This window comes from Sylvia atricapilla, chromosome 5 (genome assembly GCF_009819655.1).
Source record: "Sylvia atricapilla isolate bSylAtr1 chromosome 5, bSylAtr1.pri, whole genome shotgun sequence".
Taxonomy (NCBI): Eukaryota; Metazoa; Chordata; class Aves; order Passeriformes; family Sylviidae; genus Sylvia; species Sylvia atricapilla.
This window is the reverse complement of record NC_089144.1, coordinates 39,308,414-39,329,981: the sequence shown is the minus strand read 5'-3', so window position 1 is coordinate 39,329,981 and position 21,568 is coordinate 39,308,414. Positions and strand designations below refer to the sequence as shown.

The following is a 21,568-nucleotide window of genomic DNA, read 5'->3' as shown; positions in this document are numbered from 1 at the left end:
AATTATAGTTAGGATTATAAAAGGCATTCAAAAATGTTTACATGACATTTAAACAGAATTACCTCACCAGGTTTGACGCCATATACAGCTGACATGGTCCAGTTTAGCATAACTGCATAGCCACCAGTTGGTCTCACAACACCCTAAATGAGAAAATTTGAGAATTTAAATGCTTAAGATTAAGATTTGAAGGATACAATCACATTGCTGTCTTCAATTAAATGTTAAGATTTCACCAGCAATGGAATTAAAGTTGTCCAACTCCAATAATATAAGTACTTCTCACTTAAGAAAAAGATCTATTCCGACAAGAACATAGTAACACTTCCACTAAAGAAGTAAGTTTGGAAAACAAAAACTGAACATACAATAAAACAAACATTCAGAAGATAACTAACAAAGCTAAAATTCTCTCATAAAAGTTGGATATACAAATACTCAGTCAATATATGCTGACAAAAAATAAGATTAATTATTTACCTCACTTTAACTGTACCATCTAAATCCTAGGCATATTTTAAACTCATTGCCTACTCTATCTGTATCCTCTTCACACCTGCAAAATAGTTGATCCTTGAAAAAAACATGATGAATTACTCCCTGAAATGTCCCTTTCTTGCCCTGACTCTTTTTAAAGATGTCAGAAAATTGGTTTAAACCAATGTATATTCTTTAAAGTTTACTACTTAGCCTGAAGAACACATATGAATGCTAAATTAGTATCATCGCAGTCTTCAGCTAAAAGAGGGATTTGAAAATTAGGATGGGAGATTATCAACAGCATCATGCACCTTGGTAAACCAAAACCCAGCTCTGGAACATCATTAACAGGAAACTTTCGGACATATTTTGCAATAATAGTATGGTCAGGATGTCATCACCTTCTAGCACATCATTTCTAGAAGAAAGGATTAAGTTAACTGTGTCCTTAACTAAAACTCAGATGAAATCCACTGGACAAACAAATATGCACTACACAGACATTACAATGCAGTTGTCTGTCTGTCTGTGCTGGGCATGCTACATTCTCTTGACGTACGTAATAGAATGAAATAGGCACTTTCAGGCCTCATCCAAGAAACGAGGGACTGCAGAGATGCATTAACTCATTAAAATGGAGGTTGGGAAGGCAGAGAATGCTTTACAAACACTTCACTAATTTCAGACAGCAGACTGCCTTTGTTCAACTCAGCTTCTAACTTAGCCTCTGCTCTAAGATCAAGAATAGCTTTTTAGGAAGGTCATAACTAAGTAGGTTTACCTGCATGACCATTTGACCATTTAAATTAAGTTACTTAAATAAACGAAAACGTTATTCTATTCACTGAGAGTTACTTATTGTAGCTTACTGCTAGGTGAAAAAATCTCTCTTGTAAGAGTGATTGATTCAAAGTATCTGTATTTTTCTCTGCAGAGACAACACAGTGAAGTAAACTTCCAAGAACTATTACCTCTGAGATACTCTATCTGAACTCAGTCAAGGAAAACATCTGTTGTAACAAAGGATCTTCTCTTGGGTGTTTAACAATATAACTATACAATTTAGGATATATATGCTGCTTTCAAGGGCCCACATTGAAGGTAAAAGCAGAAGTTATTTTTCTCAGCAAAACTGATGTTTGTTTTCCCTTACATCCTAAGAGATTCTGATCTTTATAGGCAATCCCATTAAATATTTTTAGCAGTGGAATTGTACTCTCCAGGGTGTGTGATACTGTCTGAATCAGTGATGGTAAGACTAACGCCAGAAAATTATTTTCAGCTTTCACATGTAAAAGAGCATTGTAAATACCAAGAAAACACTCAGAGAAGTTCACTTTTAAAATACAATCCTTTTAAAATATATTGTTAAAACTAATTTACATTCAATAGCAAACATTTTCAAATAATACCTTTTATTAATTTTCACTTAATCTAAACTTCTATTTTCAGGGTATTACGTACTCAGAACTGGGCAGCAACACAAGTGTTCAGAACATGCTTTATTTCATTCAATCCGTAATGTCATTCACCATGTCTTATCTACAGAAAAATTAGCTAATATGTAAATAATGAACAAGACTAGTCAGCAATAAATGCTATCACACAAGTGACATATTAACTGGTCTTGTCATTAAGTGACTATACTATGTTTATCTATGAAAGCTAAAACACAGAAGATAGTACTGAATAAAAGACATTCTGCTGTCATCAAAAGTTTATTTCGTACAAACATTTAAACAAAATGCATCTTTATATTACTATTACTTAAATTTAAAAATGTGATTTATTCCTACTATTTAAAATAGTAAAATGTGAATAAATGAGATTAAACCATTTGTAGCAATGCTTATCATTTATAGCACACTGGCAAACATTTTCAACCTCTTCAATTAAATATTTATTCAAGGGGAACTGCAAATAGTTGGTCACAGACACTTAAGACTACTGATAGTCCTTTACCTTGGGCGCACCTGTTGTTCCAGATGTATACAGAATATAAAGCGGATGGTCTGAGGGGAGAGAGACACATTTTGAACACTCTGCTTTAGCAAGCTCTTCTTCCCAGTCAAGATCACGACCTTTAGTAAGAGGAACATGGCCCTGACATTGGAAAATAAGAAAACTGTCAAAAGAAAACCACATGGAATAAATGGAATTCATTCAAAAAACATGTACTACTCAAATTTTTACACAGTATTATTCAATTTTCTGTAATCTCTCTACTCGTTAGTTCTACTGAGTATGAAAATCTTATGACTATATATAATGCTCGCCCTTAAAATTAAAAACCAAACTACAATAGATACAGTAAAGTATTTCTTGCAAAAAAGTAAAGGCACATGCACTTCCCAAACATGTGAAAGTTAACATTAAGACACTAAAACTGTACACCCACCAAATTAGGTCGCTGGTAAACAAGAACTTTATCAGGTTTGCTCTGTACCCTTGCCAGTGCTGCTTCTAGGAGAGAGATGTATTCCACTTTCCTTTTTGGTTCCACTCCAAAACTTGCTGTTACAATTAGTTTGGGCTAAAAAAATAAGATAGTTAGCATCTACATTTGCAATGCATTATAAATATGTAACCTAATAACATTTTCCATTAAATGCAATGTATACAATTTATTTTTACATAATTAGTCATAGGGGTTTAGATCTTTTCTAGAGTAAATCAAGCTTGTGTAATCTTGCTGTCCATGCATCTGCTTTCCGTTTGGAAGAATATTAATACCTTACGACATTTCACTATTTTCAAACACATTTGAGTAAGAAATCAACAGTATTAACTTCTTACTAGTTGCACAATTATAATGAACACAGAGAGAAACCCCTTGTCCATCTTAGCTCTTCCACTAAGGAAAAGTGGTGCAGTGATGTCAACAGTTAGTTGTAATGCTTCCAATGCTTCTAATGCTTCCAATTTCATATTTCAATACTAGCTGAAGAACTTTGCTGGCTTTTTCACAGCCTGCAATAAAAGTCACAGGACAAAACACAGAAGAAAGAGAGAAAAGAAGACAAACGAGATGGCAGGAAACTAGAAATACAGGAAGAGAATAAGCCAATGTCATAAGGCACATGAGGGAAGTCAGGCTAAAGTTTTCCAAGACATGGTTGAAGGATTGAGGGTGCAAAATTACTAAAAGTCAGATTTGTATATGGAGCTTTTTAGACTATTGTCTATTTCCAAATGGGGACTTCATATTTTTGTCAATAAATTAACCACAGCTTTTATGCTGACTTCCTAAGTGAAGAAATCTGCACACAAGCTATTTTGTCTTAGGTCCGAAGATCAGTATTTTCATTTTTCGCTTTTCAGGGGAGAAAAGGTAGCACCAAAGAAATTACGTGTTGGAATGTAATTTACTTGGAAAATAATGCGTCTTCAATCTCCACTGTTTTGAAGTTCCAGAAGTTTATTTATCATACAGTACTCAGTTTGATCAAGCTAATTTACTAATTGTATGCATTAGCATAAATCTCATTAAGTAAGCATAACCCCAATATTGCAGCTAAGGCTAAATTAAATTCAGCAGAGATAGCACAGATCAAACTGTTTTCTTGTGCAATAATAAAATGTTTTTTGTCCAAATCTGTCATTCAGGAAAGATCCCTAATTGGTGTGTACTCAAAATAAAGATTTTGGATGAGCTTTAAAATTTCAGTATTCATTGATTTTCCTATTTGGAATGCACTGATTTAATAGAAGATGATATAATACAATGCAGTGAAGCTGAAAACTCCTTGGGAAGCCACCCTGAAGTTAGACTGTAATAAATGCAAGATACACAGTTCTGTTCAAGTGTTAAGATGAAAGACTCTTGTTACCACTAGCTCTACAGTAATATGTAAATAATGCAATTTGTGCCTATCAACTGCTTTGTATGAAGTAAGGACATCTAAAAATAACCAATACTAAATTAGCTAAGGTGATGTACTACCAAAGTAAAGAAGCATCATGGATCACCTTGAGCAAATCAAAGGCCCACTACTGGTTTTAATTGCTCTTTTCTTCTCTCTGCCTAATGACATAACTTCCCCTGCACCTCTGCTCCCATATTGCTTTCCTACATCCATTTCCCACCTCTTCTCTGGCTCCGTGTTGTCCTGTATTTCAAGATTAGATTGACATATAACAAGTTTGAAGAAAAACCAGGGAGAGTTCAAGGGTCTGCTGGAGAAGGAATGCCAGAGATAGTGAGCTATAGAAAAAAACATTATGAAGCAGAAATGAGATAACGCAAGGCCCAATAGTACAAGATGTTGGTACAAAACCAACACGTTTATTCTGTTGTAAAGACTCCTTCTACAAATTCTTCTACACTCTCTAATACTCCTCAAATGATGCAGCTGACACACCTGAAGGAGGGGATGCCACCCAGAGGGACAGGGACAAGCTCATGGAGGAGGCCCATGACAACTTAATGAGCTTCAACAGGGTCAAGTACAAGGTCCTGCACTTATGCCATGCCAAGCCCCCCAAAAATCAGTGCACTCTGGAGAATGAAAGGATTGAGAGTAGCCCTGCCAAGAAGGACCTGGGGACACTGGTGGATGAAAATATGGACATGAGCAATGCTTGCTGCAACAAGACAAAGGGATAATGGTATTAACCTATAAGAGGGTATATTTAAACCAGATACAAAGAAGAAATTTTTTGCAAGGATGTTGGTGAAATACTGGCACAAGTTGCTCAGGAGAGAGATGATACATGCCCCACTCCTGGGAACATTCAAAGTCATATTTAACAGGACTCTGAGCAACCTGATATAACTGAAGATGACATGTTCATTGCAGGGAAGTTAGACTAGATGACCTTTAAAGGTCCCTTCCAACTGTTCCATGATTGTATGAACCTACCTATTGTTTTGATATTACAAATTATATATTCCCAGACTCAAGTAAAAGGAAAGATGACAAAAAATCCTGTTCTCATGCTCTGTACCACTTCATCATAATTCACTGCATAATGCCTGTAACTGCCAAAACCTGACACAAGTAGAAATTACCAGCTGCAGGACTTTGCAGCATTCCCAGACCTATTTAAAATTCAAGATAAATTAAGGTAAGCTGGCCAAGTGTACCTTTTCATACTGACTAGAAAGTGCTTGTTATTTCTTTCACTCAGACTTTCCAACAGAGCATGAAGTTCAATCTTTCTTCACACAGGAGCATCTTACAGCCAGCTTTCCACTGCACATCTTTAACACTTTCTAATTAATTTTACCAACATCAGGTCCTGTACTGCAGCATCTAAACCAATTCACACAAAAGCATAATAAAAAGGTTAGGTTATTGTGCAACTGCTTTATTTATTCAGCATTTTTACTGTCTATCACAAGTACTCACAGGTATCCCCAGGACTGTGAAATTCACTTATCATGAAAGCTTTACCACAAGGAAAATTGAGGCATGTTTTGAAATTTAGATTGAGGATGTGCCTCTCCTTAGTCACATTTTCATTATACATCAGATGAACCAAACATCATCCATAACACTGCCTTTTAAAGAAACCAAAAGGCAATGTAAATTAGGACTTAGTCCATGATTTGCAGCTAATAATTATTTGGCTAAACCTTCAAAAGAGTTGCTATGTGACTTTGGATAGAAAACTTCTTCTTTTTTCATTCTAATGCATGAAGTAAGGATTCTGATTATTGTGTTTTCTCCCTTTTTTGACCTGGGGAAAAAAATTTGGATTAATTATTTAATAATCACAAAATATTCTAAAAGGAAACATGCTAGATTATTTGTATTGTAGCAACCTCCATTTTTAAAGCTTTTAATTTTTTCTTCTACATTATTTTTACCTAATTATAGCTTGTTTAAAAATGGGGAAGTAGGAAGAAAGACAGGAAAAATTAGAGATCTGTTGTTAGCCTTTTTTCATCATTCCAACAAACCATTCTGGCCATTTTATTAACATCATTGTTAAAGCATCAAGGAGCAGACGGGAAATGCATTCAACTCTCTATTTACAGATATTTATAAAACTGAAGCTTCAGTCATATGAAAAACACTTCTGTACACAGAAATCTAAGTGAAAGTTCCACAAATCCTGGACACTTGAACCCTACACAAAATCCTGTTTTGGTTTATACATCTAGGCAACATGATTCAATGACAAGACAGCTACCACAGAGAGACTGAATGCTTCAGGGGACTGCTCAAAGTGACAAAGACTTTACCTTGTTAACTAGTAGAAAACAAGAATAGGCCATTCCATTGTTACCTGGTTTGAAACTAATGCATACACAAGCTACTAATATGCCTACATAAGGTACTAAGAATAGTCAAGTAGTATTTTTATTTCACTAACATAGACATCATAATGCTTTATAAACAAGCTCAACTTATGCCAAACACAGAAGCCTTTAAAGCATTCACCTCTATTAATTATGTAATCTGCACAGTCACTTATTTAGGGCAACAGTTTCCACAGCTGTCCTGCTTTGTAGAAACTAAATGAATTAGAATCATAGCTTGTTCTAGTTCCATCCAGCCAGGACAGGGTTATTTTTTGTAATAGCCAGGAGGGGCATGGCCAGGACCCAGAGGTCATTCTATACCACCTCAAGCCATACAAAAAGGTGGGAAGGGGAATGGGTCCTTTCCAGAGGGTGTGGTGGAGTAGTGCAGGCTCTGCATGGTGTGGATCATTCACCCCTCTTGTACACTCTACTATGAATATTGTTGCTGTTCATTTATTTCATTGCTGTTTCTAGCACATTGTTCTTACCTCAATCTGATCTTTACCTTTCAGGCCTCCAGTTCTCCTCTCCATTCCCACCACAGGGAGGAGAAGGGAGAGTGAGCCAGCAACATATGGTTTGGAATGTTTCAATAAGAACATTAAATTGGGGAATACCATTCCTAAATCACAACACACCTGAAAAAATATACTACCTAATATGTCTAAACATTAGATAGGCCAGTGAAAACACTCAGGGTTGGGAGAATTTTCTTCATACACTTGATGAAAATGTTGAGCCAAAAGCCAATATTAAGGACATGCTTTGTAGAAAAAGATCGAAAAACATGAGAAGCAAGCACACTCTATACAGACAACAGTGTGTTAAACCCCAGCTTTTGTAGAAAGGATCAAAATTGGTGTCTGCTATACAAGTATCAACCTCAGCAGATATATAGTACTTTGTTCATGTTGCAATAATAGATATTATAAACAAATTGAGGTTGTGAGCCACACAAAGAGAAATGTTATCCTGTCTGGGAAAAAATCCAAACAACAGGTTTTTGACATTGAGACTGATAGGAGTAACTAACGCAATGGTGTTTGTTGCTCCAAACAGGTTATTACCTTTGCATGATCAATGCGAACTGAAAGTTCTTTAGATGCAAATCCACCAAAAATCAGGCTATGGATGGCTCCTATTCTTGCACAAGCCAGCATACAGTACACTGTCTGTGGAATCATGGGCATGTAGATGACTACACGATCTCCTTTCTTCACTCCATGTTTGATCATGACGTCAGCTAACTTGGAGACCTGTACTGACAAAACATTCATATTTAAAAGTTTCTCCAGATCTGCTGTTGCCCCATAAAAAAACAAGTTTCCTACAGTCAACAGATGCACAACATCAAAGAGACAAGCCAATATGGTAAAAAAAGTTGATGTAATGTAATCAAAGTTCAATTAATAAAAGACAACTTCCTTTTTTGCAAAAAACCCACTAATATATTTTTCTTTTGTAAAATAAAAATGGAAGGAGACTAATTACTGTAGTCAGTACAGACAAAAAAAAATCAGTAGCAATGTCTAGCAATTTTTAAAATGAGTTTACCAGTTCATCCAGGTAACAGTTTATATTTCTCAATTTTCATTCTTAAGAATGAATGTAAACAGGCAATTTCATAAGCTCTGTCCTAACTAGCTAACTTTGAAACACAAATCAATTTGTAGTAGTATTTTCTTTACTGCAGTGTCATAAACTTCTCAGAATCTGAGACAAGAGACCTTATACCCTGAACCCAAGGTAAACACAAATTCGGAAAAATATTTAGATTTAAAATTAATTTTTGCTCTTATTGTCAGATTTTCAGTTTTGCTATGTAGAAACCTAAGAAAGGCTACGTGCAGCAGCAAAAGACTGGAAATCAAGAAATGCAATAGACTGATGAGCAGCAATGCCTCTGTAACACCATGAGAAAATATTTATTACTTTGACAGTACACAATATTTGGTCACAAAAGTAATACTGAATATTTCATTAGTATTTACCACATAGTAAGTTGGATTATAGTGAGCATGGGAGCCTGTGACAAGCACTGTGAAGTTGTCCCAACCTGCTTCTTATGGCATAGCAATGTGGCATCTTATGAAAGAAACACTTCTATTTATATTATTTAAAATTTTGAGTTTTCTCTTTTTGAAGATTAACTACATTCAGCCCTAGAATCCTCATAAATATATTGAAAAGGATATCAACTACTTTGTATGCAGTAAGGACATGTAAAAATAACCAATACTAAATCAGCTATAGTGATGTACTTATCCAAGTGAAGAAGCATCATGGATCACTCTCTGCAAATCAAAGGCCCACCACTGGTTTTAACTGCTCTTTTCTGCTGTTTTACCTCTCTGCCTAATGACATTATTTCCTGCACCTCTGTTCCCATGTTGCTTTGATATATATCCATTTCCCACCTCTCTCTTTCTCTCTTCAGTGGAAATACATGTTCAGATTTTCAGTAAGCTGAGACAGTAACATCCAGAAGCTCCAGGAGCATCTGCTCTGTCTTTGCATTAAATTCACAGCTCATCCACAATCAAACAGCACATTTCTACATTCTCCCTGAGGATTTAAGAAAACAGAAACACAGAAGCCCCAAGCAGACACTCTTGCATCAAAAGATACTGCATAAGTTCCATTTTCTGTAAGCATTGCATAAATCTGTGCTGTTATTTTCAACCACAAGAAAGAACATATTTGTAAGGCAAAGTCATCACCACACCCAGACGAAAACTCACACAAACTAAGGTATCTATATGATTTGTACAGAACAGATCTCTTCTCTTTAATATTACTGATTTTCAAGAGAAAATATCTTTAATGCTAGACTTATTAATACCCAGCAAGATCATATAAAACTGATATACACTATCAAAACTCAACAAAAACCAAAGACTATAGGTGAACAAAGCTAGCATTTATTGCCATACTGCCAGCATTCACAGTCATTTCTAGGTATAATTAGTGAAAGTAATTGTAAATAAAGATAACAACTCTACTTTCAAAGGTAAATTACTTTTCTATACTTCCTAGTGTGAAAAGATTAAAATCTACAAACACAGAGTTAACATCACCTTGTCTCAAAGAAACAAGAAAGCTAATTGTTATCTTCCCTGCTTGTGACACTCAAGCAGAGTCAGAAAGGCCAGAGGCAATGAAAATAACATTTAATTACTATTTTTATAGTCACTGTAAGTATGGATAGTGGGCAACAAATAGTTAAATACAATGGACAAGTATTATTATTATTATTTATCATTATTTCATAAATAATTATTAATAACTATGAAAAAGGCAATGTTCGCCTGCTAAAGGAGAAAGACATTATTTAATGATCATAATTAGTAATTTTGTAATACAAGAGTCCCACTGCCTGTAAACAAGCTATATAACTGATTCCTGGGTACAGGAGGGAGAGAGCAAATAGATCTGTATGTACTTATATAATTTTTGTTGTAATATATCACAGCTAAATTGTCTTTAAAGCAGAACATGTGTACAGCACACTGCAGACAGGAATTACATGTCATCTGTGCAAACCCAGTAATCGCTTGTCTGCACCTAATTTCCCCACCCTATAGACTGTGATGTCACTGAAGACAACAATCCAATACAATACACAGGTAACTATGATTTTCCTTGTGCCCTTTCCTTCATCCTCCTGACAGACAGGGAACGTTTGGACTATACCATAAAACACTGTCTCTATCTGCAACTGTTTGGAAGACAGGGGAACACTGTAAAGTAGGTTTATACTGCTCTTCAGATTGATGTGGCAGCCCTGAAACATCCAAGCAATCACTCTTTCTAAAAAAAAGGGGAGAGCAGAAAACTGAGTACTGACATTTCATTAAACTGTTAAAAGCCATGAAATCTTCCACTTTGTTACAATGTGTTGTCATTTATGATTTACATTAATACAGTGTAGTGTACTTTATCACCCAAAAAAAAACATGCTATTTCTTCACTTTTTTCAAGTTTAAGACCGTTCATCCACTTTAACATATCTGACATTTCAGTAATAAAAGCATTTGAGACCAAGTGATATAATAAGAAACTCAAGTATGCTTGCAGCTTGGAAAACCAGAGCATAAATTACACTTCTTTCAAATGCATGGACCCAGGGAGCACAGTTTTACTTTTAATCAACAACCAAATAGTACAGGTGTATTAGCAGCTAAGGTTTCTAAGTCATTCAGTTCTGAAGTAAACTCCTAGCAGTTACCAAAAGCAGTTTTGGTTCATGCCAGAAGAATTTGTCTTAAAAGATACAAAAACAGAAATCGCATTCAAAATGCTCAAAAGAGGAATTCCAAATCTTCCTGGGTTGAAGACTGACTGGGAGACACAAGCATAGAATCCTTCAAAGCAAGCTAAACTCTCCTAGACCTACAAGATCCATGAAAAAAATACAACAGTAGTTGTAACAGGAGCCTACATCCCTCCCATTTTCATCAGATCTCTTTGTTACTTTTGTTTTCAGAAGTCCAGTAGCTATCAGATAAACCAAACCAAACTTATTATACAAGAGGGGATGAGAAAGTTTCAATAGACAAGCTATTAATATCAAATATTGCCTTTCACTTGCCTTTCACATTTATTTGATTAAGAGCAAACTGTAGAGAATAGGACTCAGCCTCCAGCAAGATTATAATGAACTTCTGAGTGAGTACTGCTACATACCCCAGAAAACTCAAACCAGTTCTTCCACCTGGTTTGGCAATGCTCTGTAAAAAGAAATGTACATGAAAGGATGTGTATGTCAACTAGCAAAATCTCAAAATTTGCACAAATTTGGCATGTCTTAAGACAATTAATAGACTTATAGAGATATAAACTTAGGAGACTTAATATAGTGTCAAGCTTAAAAAGCAAAAAAAGTTTACTTCTCGAGTTCTTTTCAGAAGAAATTTCCACCAAGCAAGTTCACGTAAGATAATTTACATTACAGTGTTCTATTTCTGCATTAAATTAAACCAAGTATTATATGCAACGTATATACAGATTGATTTCATATATACACATACATGTGCATATATATCGTGCATATGTAATAATTATTGAAGGCAAACGACACAAAAATTGTACATATAAAATCGTAATTATACTTATTATATATTAGTTCAAGTAAAATTAGATATGGAGCTGGATCCTTTCAAAGTCTTCTGACTTCTTAAAACACAGAAGCTAGTTGTTTCAGTTGCAGCATACCATATGGCACGGGCTTTTTGGACTTGGTAAATAAATAAAAAGCCGGTAAGGAATACATGTTTTCTATATTTTCCTTAAAATGTAAAGTGCATAGCAGCTTTATCATTTCTTTGTAGCTGTATGACTTCTTTACTTGGAACAGTGGAATAAACCCCTCACAAACCAAATTACTCTGTATTCTGAACCTCATTTCACATTTTAAACCACAGGTTCACACTATTCCAGACACTACATGCATATCTTAAATACAGTGAGTGTGTTGCATACAAAGTAATCCATCTTTCACATTGAAACACATTAAGGAAGAATATCAGTCTAACTCCAGCATTTCTTTGTACTCAGTGTTAAGTTCAACTGCTATGTGTAACTGGAAGAAAAAAGGCAGCTAAACAAGAGTAGCAGCATGAGGACAAACCTCCAGCAGACAGCCCTGAGAGCCAAGAACCTCCAGTGGGGCAGTCTGCAAACACCCATGGTGGCAACAACCCACGGTGAGGCACAGAGTAAATCTGAACGGACCAATGCAGAACTGGATATTCATAATCTCATCAGGCGTAAGCTACCTCAGCCAACAGGGAAGCTGAACTCCACAGACCTTCCAGACAGAAAGGCCACCAGCACTCTCATGACAGCCTAACATAGGAGCAGGTCACGTGGCTTTCTTTGGAGTTCCCCCAGCTAAATTTCATTTAGACTTACACTCAGTTATATGCAGCAACAACCAAGGTACACATTTCATCTCTATGGAATTGTACTTTCGCTCATCACAGCAACTGTCAAGGGACTTAACTAATGCTATGCTTAACCTTTTAATTAAGATCTGTTGAGGTAAAAGGAAATGAAATCGAATACAGACAAGTCAAAAATTAAACCAACTAGGGAAAAAAATATTACACTGTAGAAGAAAAGGAGGAAATAGAGGAATTTTCAAAACCTATTGGATGCAGTATAATTTGGCAGAGGTAATAAAGCTTATAAATCAATACTGAGCACAGCAAAAGGAGTAAACTAGTGAAGTAGATCATTTCTACCTCTGTGGTATCTACCTACTGTGCAACATTTATTGCCCCTTCTCACTAAAAAGTTATTCTGAAACATACCTGTTCCAAAAGTTCCTTATATGTTATTTTCCTTTTGGTATTTGTTACAGGACTGTCATAGATAATGGCAGTTTGGTCTCCTCGTCCATTCTCAACGTGACGATCTACAGCATTGTAACAGATATTCAGCTCTCCACCTACAAACCTGAAAAAGAAGTTTAAAGTATGTAATAGCTAGCTGTCCAAACTAAGATTTTTTTTTTTTTTTTTTTGGGGGGGGGGTGGTTTGGGGGGTGGTTTTTTTTGGGTTTTTTTGGGTTTGGGGTTTTTTTGGGGGTTTTTTTGGTGTTTTCTTTTAAGGAATGAGAGCATTAAATTAAAACATCGCTCTAGAAACATTATACTCACTTCAGGAAGTTCTTTTTTACTCTGTAACCTCATGATTGACTCAACAAGCTACATACGACTATTAGTGAAAATAGAGAAGTTAAAGTACTGTATCTTAACTGACTTAACTAAGAATCTGCTAATTTTGGTCTTGGTTTAACTTACTTTGCATTAACCACTCTCATTTTTATAAGTATGGTATCACAGAAAAAGCGTAAATTCACATAAAATAATTCAACATTATGAAAATGTGCTATTATTCTACTTTGTCCTGGCACACACACATATCCTTTTTAAGGAGAACAGGTTCAGGCCTCAAAATAGTCTTACTCATCTCTTGGCAATAACAGTTAAACATACAACCATCTGTAGCTAAATGAAAGGGATCCCAAGTTACAAGATCATATGATTATAATGCATTTGACAACACTGCTTTATATCAGTGACTCAAATTTTTCTGTAGAGTGATATGAGTCATAGCTTCTTCAATAACTAGACATTTACAGAAAATTCTTATCTTCCAATTAAAGGAAAAACATCTCACAAACTAGGTTTCACTTTTAGAGGAATTTTACACAGAAAAAGAAAATTCAAGTGCAGCATAATCCTCAAAGTACAAAAATACAGAAGGAACCAGATACAAAGACATTTCTATTTACTGGAAGATGACATAGTACCTAAAAGTTAAAGTTCACACTAAATGATGCCCTTTTCCTTTGTTTTTCTATCTGCATGTACCTCTGTGCAGCAAAAATAGCAATATACGAAAAATACATAGTTGAGAGTTTCCAAAAGGTTCTATGGGGACAACTGTATGGTGGTAACATATTGTAAAAATGCAACTAGAAATAAACAATGGCCTGAAGTAACTCACTACTAGTAAAAAAAAGCATTTCCTTCTTCACTTCTCCTGATTAATAAAGGATTGTTCTAAATGACGATATTTTATATATTAGTCTTGTATCTTATACACAAGGATGCAGTTATCTTACTGCAACTCCTTTACAATGCCATTAATAAGGAGAAAGTGGGGAGAAAGTTGTGAAAGTCACAAACCATTCTGTACAAAAGCCTACAAAACCCTTCCCCTAAAGGAGGGCCATATGAACAATAAAGGATCTGAAATTGTTTCACATAATACAGAGAAACTCCAAATTACTGTCAAAAAAGTTGTGCAAGATTCAGATTTTTATATCAAATCACTGTAGGATGGTATTAACAAGGGAACATAGTACCTGGGCTATGCATAGTCACTTAAAAATGGTCAAAACAAAAGCAAGCACAAGAGCTTTGGTTCTTCTAAAGATACACGGCAGTATCAACATGAATTTTTAGCAACCACTTACAAACAAGTGTGTGAAAGAGATATAACCATAGGTTTTATCAAGAACCATCTGGAAGGTGTGATGAGAGCTTTGTTACCCTGTTGAGAAGGAAAGAGGTTCTGATAGGAGCAGAAAAGTAGAGGTGCACTTTTTTACATGAAATGAGAGTAGAAGCTGAAGAAAATGTTGACAATATTAGATAATTTGAGATATTATCAAGTAAATTCACCTTGTCACAGTTTCAAAATTGTAAGCAACATTTGAATAGCAATCTGGGCAACATTTCCAAAATTCAAAGGGGATTATATATTGCACTTATAGCTTAGCATCAGAGGAAAAATGTATGTTGCAAAACTGCCCTCTGCTTGTACATGTTAAAGAAAGCTGTTTCCACACTCTTAAATTCTTGTTTTAACCCTTTCCACTGGCATTTCACAAAATTCCAAAATAATCTGTTCAAGTGTTTCACTAACTTCAACATTAAAAAGATTTTTCTCTCTAACACCTAAAGACTATGTTTCCCACATTGTAACTGGAGACAGTTTAGATCTGTTCAAAGCCAACTCAAGCAAGTATTTCCTTCAACTTCTTTGCCACAAATTCTATGTGGTTTAAAACCTAGGTCTCTGTTCTGGCTTTTACATCAAACAATTTCAATTTCTTCATCCTATTCTTGAGTAACCATACTTTGTAGCTCTTATTATTTTTCAGGTAGGCAAAACCAGATGTTTTGTGCTGTATCAGCCACTGATGCAGTTTAGAACAGCACCTGGGATTACTGCTTAAAAAAAAACAAGTCAGGGGATGGTGACTGATCACTTATTTTCTGGATATCATTTTGCATTCCACTGACAATACTGGTATTTCCAATGGCAGAGAGTGAAGAAAACACACTGGGGCATGGTTCAAGTTTTTTTCACGGTCTTACGATACTTATAGAGAAAGAATTGCCTCATATCTACATTTTAAATACAGTAACAGCCTCCTTCCACTTCTTCAGTTGAAGTAGATTACACTGGAAAACATATGAAAACCATCTGTTTCTGCAAGTCTCAGGTTTTGCAAACAAAAGCAAAGATATTGAGAAAAGATTGCTGTTTCCAACTGATCTAATATAATGTCTCCAAAACAGGAAACCAATTCTAACTCAAAAAGCACATATATGAACTTCTTATTACTATTTTTCAGGTCTCCATAAACAGCTTCCAAGGTTTAAGGAGCACCTCTGACCAGAACTTCTCCTTTACCCTGTAAAGCCAGCAAGCTTTGTTTTTGCTTGGAAGCCTGGCCTCTTCCTCAGTTGAGTTCCACTGTCTGTTTTCTCTTCAGCCTGTCCTCTGAAAGACCCTCTTCTATGTCCTCTCTCTATGATATTCAAACAACTTGCCCATCTGTCACCCTGCTGAGCACACTGACTGCTGCTAACCATTTGGGACTTCAGAGGCATTGAAGTACAACGCTCTATCATATACAGCCTGCTATCACTTAAAATGAACTTAAAAAATAAACAAAACTGCATGTTGCACATTAAGACATTTGTTTACACAAATCTGAATTGCTTGAAGTTTTATTATCCACAAAGCAACAGGCATGTAAACAATTTCAGCCTGATGAGTCTTCAAACTTGCATCTTTGTATAATGCCACACAATCACAGACTGGCTTGAGGCTGGAAGGGACCTCTGGAGGGCACCTGTTCAGGCAGGTCTGTGGCATCCTACTCTAAAGTGGAAGGCAGGACCTTATGCCCAGAACTAAACGCCCATGGTCAAAAACAAGGACAAAAGTCAGTGGGTCTGCAAAAAGTTAGTAAGTTTTATAAGTAAATTTCACACACTTTGTATGGAAATCAGTGTAAGTTAGTCCCTGGTACCCTAGTATAAGCACATGGCAGTGGTTTTGGATAAAGGTAGCATGCAAGATAAAACAGAGAGATTAAATAAAGAGGGGGAGGAAGAAAGAATACAAGTGTCTTGGGTTATGTAACCAAAAAAAATGTTTATTCTATTCCATCTGTTGAAACCGTTTGGGGAGGTGTTTTTTCTTTATCTGTTGTAACTCCAGGGGGGAGGAGGCAGCTGCCTTCTTATAATGTGCCAGATGTTAAAACCAGGTGGGGCAGTGTTCCTAATCTCTTCCCATCCTCCGGGGGTATCTTCTGTTAATGGGTCATTAAGGCTCACCAATGACATGACACATTACATCATCCCGCTGCAAGATGTTCCACCCAAACCGTTCCTACCCAGAAAAAAACTGAGATGCAGGAACACCAGGAACTCTGGTTTTCCACTGGATTTCCAGAGGAAGACTGGACCTATCTCACCATTATTGAAACCTTTTTCTACAGGACCATCTCTACCTCAACAGAACTGCCTCTGTCACTCCAGGAGGGCTTACTTTGGACTGCTTCCAACACCCTGACCAACAGGGTGTCAGGTTATATTTCTGACTCTGTCAGGGTTCCTAGGATTTTTTTGTTTGTTTGCTTGTTCTTTGTACTACTACATTTGTCTTCTTAATATTTCTAGTAAAGAACTCTTATTCCTATTCCTAAATCTTTGCCTGAAAAGCCTTTAATTGCAAAAGTATAATAATTTGGAAGGGGGGTGGTTTTACACTCTCCATTCCAAAGGAAACTCCACCTTTCCCTGGCAGACACCTGTCTTCCCAAACCAAGATAACAAGAAAGACAGAAAAAGAGATCACCAGTCCTGGCTCCAGTGTTGGTGCAGCAGACGGTCTTTTCAGAGACCTGAGGCACACAGGCACCTCACCTTTGTGGGGGTAACATTTTATAGATAGGTTTCTTGCTTTCTATGCAAATTAGTTATCATGCACTGTCCATTCTTCTAGACCTTTCTGAAAATGGGTCATAGGGCTTTGGCAGTCTTCTGTAGTCCTGATCCCCCTACAGTTCATGCCCACTTCTCAACCTTCTTCCTGCTCTGTACCATGTGGTGCTTAACTCCAGGGTCTTGAACAAGGACATTTATCCCAGGAAAGTATTGCCCTACCTCTGTATGGCACGCTTCTCCAGCCATAGCCTGTTCTTTCTCCGTGTAATTTTTACCAAAAATACTTGGTTGGCTCCACAGCTAACTGGCTACAGGTATTCGAGATATACACATTCCCCCCTTATCTTCTAGGCTTCTACCTTATCTTCTATCTTCTAGGTCAGCCTGGAGTCAGTAGACCAGAACCATGTCCAGATGGCATTTCAGTATTTCCAAGGATAGAGAACCCACAACCAGCTCTGTGCCAGTGCTCAATCACCTTCACATTAAAAAAAAAAAAAAATGTTTCTTAAAGGGAATATCTTGTGCTTTTGTTTCTGCCCACTGCTTCTGGTCCTGTCACTGGACATCACTGAAGTGAGTCTGGTGTCTTCTGAAAAACCTCCCTTTAGGTATTTGCCCACATTAACAAGATGATTTCAGTTTCTGCATCCACAGTGGTAGAAAGATGCAAGTTAAAAAGTGAGGCTAGAAAAGAGCTTGGAAGACAAGTCTGACTTGGTTTTCAAACCATGATACATCCATTTTCCCCTCCCATAAGGTGAAATAATTTCCACCTGAGAAGTAATGCTTTACAAATGCCCAGCCCTGTTACTTTAAACAAGCAAGCTTATTCTGCTCAGCAAATCAAACCACATTTATCTGGCAGAATTTGATAGCAAAACTATGTTCATAAGCATGTGTAATATTCTCATTCCTTAGTTCCTCAAAAGTAACCATTGTACTGATTTCATTATATTGTTTGGGAATGCCACAGTCAATGAGCTTTACTGGTCTTCAATCACGGATCAGAGAACCAATTCCACTGGAAAAGGACTTAAGATCATCAAGTCCAGCCACTAAACACAGCACTGCCAAATCCACCACTACACCTTGTCTGTAAGCACCACATCTACAGACCTTTTAAATACCTCCAGGTCTAGAAATTACTTCGCTTCCCAGCCTGTTCTAATGCTTAACAACCTTTTCAGCGAGGAAGTTTTTCCTGATATGCAATATTCCCAATATCCAATATTTCTCACATCTATCTATCTATCAATCTCCCCTGGTGCAACTTGAGGCCACTCCCTCTTAAGGTCCTATCACTTGTTACTTGGGAGAAGAGGCAGACCCCCACCTGGCTACAACCTCCTTTTACGTATTTATAGAGAGCAACAAGGTCTCCCCTGAGCTTCCTTTTCTCCAGGCTGAATAACCCCAGCTCCCTTAGCTGCTACTCATAGGACTTGTTCTCCACACTCTTGTCTAGACCCTAATTATGCAGGCAATACTACCTGGACTTTCTGAATACTGCCATGACCTCGAGATCAAAATCTCAAGGACCCTATCTCTCCACTGTTACACAGCCCATCATGGCTGGGTGTTACTTACAATTTAGCTGAAGACATATAAATTTTCACTACTAGAGGTGTCAAGCAATGGTATCAGACAACAATAAGAAACCCAGCTCCACTCCACTGGTTCTATATCTTTTAGTTTGCACAGATTTGAGAATTATTAATAATTTTAATTACATTTTAGAATTATTAGCATTTTTAATCAAACACAAACCAGAAAAATACAAAAAGGGCAGAGAACACTGATGTACCAAACAAAGATGATCCTTATCCTACATTGCCGTGTATATTTTGTATCAACTTCTTCTTGAGAAAAGATCAAAGAGCATGATGTAAACTTGCTGAAAAAGAGGCAAAGGTGGCAAATACAGAATCTGAACAGTACGCTACCTTTGAGAAAGTATTGAAAATCCTACAGAGTAATTTATAAGAAGGATATCCTGTTCTTAGGGTAGTTCACCATTCACTGATGAAGATAAATATTACAATGCCCAAGGCCTTTTCCAAACATTAACTTAACCACAATATCTAAATTATGACTTACTTAGACAGTACCTGAGATTATACAAAGTTACAGTTTTTATAACTGTGAAAGTCACACTTTTTATACACCTGTGTTTTTGTATGCCTGCCTCCCCTGGCATCTGAAGCCAGGCTTCCCATGTTTATGGCAGCCTGTTGCCAATTCAGACCCAAAAGGAGTTGGCTGGGGAGCATCAGGCGCACCCAATCCACATCATACCGCCGCACATGGACTCATTCACACATGCACATGTCACGCCTTCCAGAGTGCACAGCAACACGCCCTCACCCCAAAACGCTCATCCACGCTGCTTTTAATCATTAGCTTCAACCAAGTGTAATCATTTAACTCCTTCGAGCTCCGTAGCCGAGTCCTCCAACAGCGACGGCACACCGACCATCCCAGAGAGATGCTGGGGTAGTTCTGTGGTGAGCACATGCCCCCCAGCCCAGCACACCCGCAGCCCCCCGGGCAGGCAGCCCTCGCCCCCCGCTGCAGCCGAGGCGAGCTGAGCCCCCCGGCCGTGCCCCGACCTCCGCTCCGCACCGGGGCCACTCGGGCACTCACCAGGAGGCGCTCCCCAGGCTGCCCCTCTCCAGGGTCCGGACCCAGGGCTTGGACCACTGGATCCGCTCGGCGACTTCTCCCCAGACCCTCTCGGGCTCCGCCAGGCAGGACCTAAACACTTCCTCGTAGTTTGCCAGCGCCCGGGAGGAGGCGGCGCGGCGGCCGGGCGGCGGGCGGGGGGCAGCGGCGGCGCGGGCGGGGAGCGGGACTCCGGCACGGGGCCGGCCCTGCCGCCGCCAGCCACCGCCGAGTTTTGGCAGCGCCGCCACCCTGCCCAGCAAACCCATGTTCCACGGCCTTCAAGGGAGACGGGCCGCACCGGCTTCTCCAAAGCTCCAAAACGCCCTCGGCACGGCAGAGGACGGAAGGCAGCGCTCCCGGGGCCGGCGGGGCACGGCGGGACCGTCCCAGCGGCGGGCCGGGCCAGACCGAACCGCTCCGCCCGCGCCCCAGCCCTGCCCACGGGTGCCACCGCCCCTCGGAGCTCCCGGGAAGTGACTGGAGCGGGGCCGGGAGGGGCCCTTGGGCTGGGGCAGGGATCATGGCCGCTCGTCCGGACCCCTGAGCCTTGGCAGGGGCGAGGGCGGCGCAGAGACCGAAAAAGGAGACCGATACCTCAAAGTATTTGTGACTTGCTGGTCTGCGTGACACGTAGTCAGAGTACTCCTCAAGTATTTATTTTGAAAGACATTTCTTGCTTTGAGAAACTTCCCAGTGATAAAATGAGGCATACTGTTTGTGCCAGAGAGAAAAAAAAATTAAAATAAAAATTCGTTGTGCTTTCCAGAAGGTCTCTAACATCTGTAATGGATTTTTCTGTTTTGATCACTATGGCATATATTTAGAAATCCTTCTTGAGTTTCAGTGGCCATGATTCAGAGTATTATAATGCACATGTCAACTAAGATATACACCAGCTTCTAATGTTACTTTATCACTTATGAAATTATTTCAGTGCTTGAATAGGCATATCCACTACAGGTTTCTCAGGTTATTCTTCCTGTAATCACTTTATTAAAATGTCATATAGCAAACAGGAACTCTATAATGTATTTTATATTCATTATTAATTTAGGAACCTGTTACCTGATTTTTGTTCAACTAGTGCAATAAGAACATAACAATTTATCACAGTAAAGGATTAAACGATGAGAAGAAATAAGCTGCTTGCCCTCTACAGTAGGTTTAATACATGAAATCAGTGTACTTTCCTGGCTCAAAATGCATAAGGGGTGGACTTCAAGTTCATCAGAAGTTTTAGGTCATCTTCAAAATCCCTAGTGGTCTTTCAGCAAAAAGACTGGTTATTGCTTCTGTTTCTGAGGCCTATATAATTGGATCACAGAGTCCCCCCTGGTCCACTGCTGTGTAAAATACCTCACCTCATTCTCCTCCATGTGTCACAATAGCATAAAGTACTAGTAGTATA

At 38.0% G+C, this 21,568-nt stretch overlaps 1 protein-coding gene across 1 annotated transcript in view; it reads right to left on the bottom strand.

Moving 5' to 3' along the window:
- The window catches only part of ACSS3 (acyl-CoA synthetase short chain family member 3), a 66,411-nt gene extending 45,962 nt beyond the window's left edge, over positions 1-20,449 (bottom strand). Inside the window, exons 1-6 of the mRNA XM_066319227.1 lie at positions 20,140-20,449; positions 13,048-13,192; positions 7,801-7,989; positions 2,879-3,013; positions 2,443-2,583; positions 63-143 (exon numbers count right to left, since the gene is read on the bottom strand). Coding sequence (XP_066175324.1) covers positions 63-143; positions 2,443-2,583; positions 2,879-3,013; positions 7,801-7,989; positions 13,048-13,192; positions 20,140-20,426 — 978 coding nt within the window. The 5' untranslated portion in view covers positions 20,427-20,449. The remainder of the gene's footprint in view (positions 1-62; positions 144-2,442; positions 2,584-2,878; positions 3,014-7,800; positions 7,990-13,047; positions 13,193-20,139) is intronic.
- Between the last annotated feature and the right edge of the window lie 1,119 nt (positions 20,450-21,568).